The sequence below is a fragment of the Piliocolobus tephrosceles genome, chromosome 6 (genome assembly GCF_002776525.5).
Source record: "Piliocolobus tephrosceles isolate RC106 chromosome 6, ASM277652v3, whole genome shotgun sequence".
Taxonomy (NCBI): domain Eukaryota; kingdom Metazoa; phylum Chordata; class Mammalia; order Primates; family Cercopithecidae; genus Piliocolobus; species Piliocolobus tephrosceles.
In genome coordinates, this window is record NC_045439.1 from 918,806 (window position 1) to 919,258 (window position 453).

At 59.2% G+C, this 453-nt stretch overlaps 1 protein-coding gene across 1 annotated transcript in view; it reads left to right on the forward strand.

Annotated features, from left to right (window-relative positions):
* AHNAK2 (AHNAK nucleoprotein 2) overlaps nt 1–453 on the forward strand; it is a 37,544-nt gene that overhangs the window by 30,393 nt on the left and 6,698 nt on the right. Inside the window, 1 exon segment of the mRNA XM_026447495.1 lies at nt 1–451. This exon segment is cut by the window's left edge and continues 10 nt beyond it. Within this exon segment, the coding sequence (XP_026303280.1) occupies nt 1–451 (451 nt within the window).

Here is a 453-nt window from a genome sequence, read left to right on the forward strand (position 1 = left end):
AAGATGGAGATGCCCAGTTTCAAGATGCCCAAAGTGGACCTCAAAGGCCCCCAGGTGGATATCAAGGGCCCCAAGCTGGACCTGAAAGGTCCCAAGGCGGAGGTGATGGCCCCCGACGTGGAGGTGTCTTTGCCCAGCGTGGAGGTAGACATCCAGGCCTCAGGAACCAAGCTGGATGGCGCACGGCTGGAGGGGGAACTGTCCCTGGCTGACAAGGATGTGACTGCGAAAGACAGCAAGTTCAAAATGCCCAAGTTCAAGATGCCGTCCTTTGGGGTGTCAGCCCCAGGCAAGTCCATCGAGGCCTCGATGGACGTTTCTACATCAAAGGTGGAGTCCGAACTGAGCCTCCCCTCCATGCAGGGGGACCTCAAGACCACTGACCTCAGCATTCAGCCCCCTTCCGCCGAGCTGGAGGTCCAGGCTGTTCAGGTGGACGTGAAGCTCCCTGAG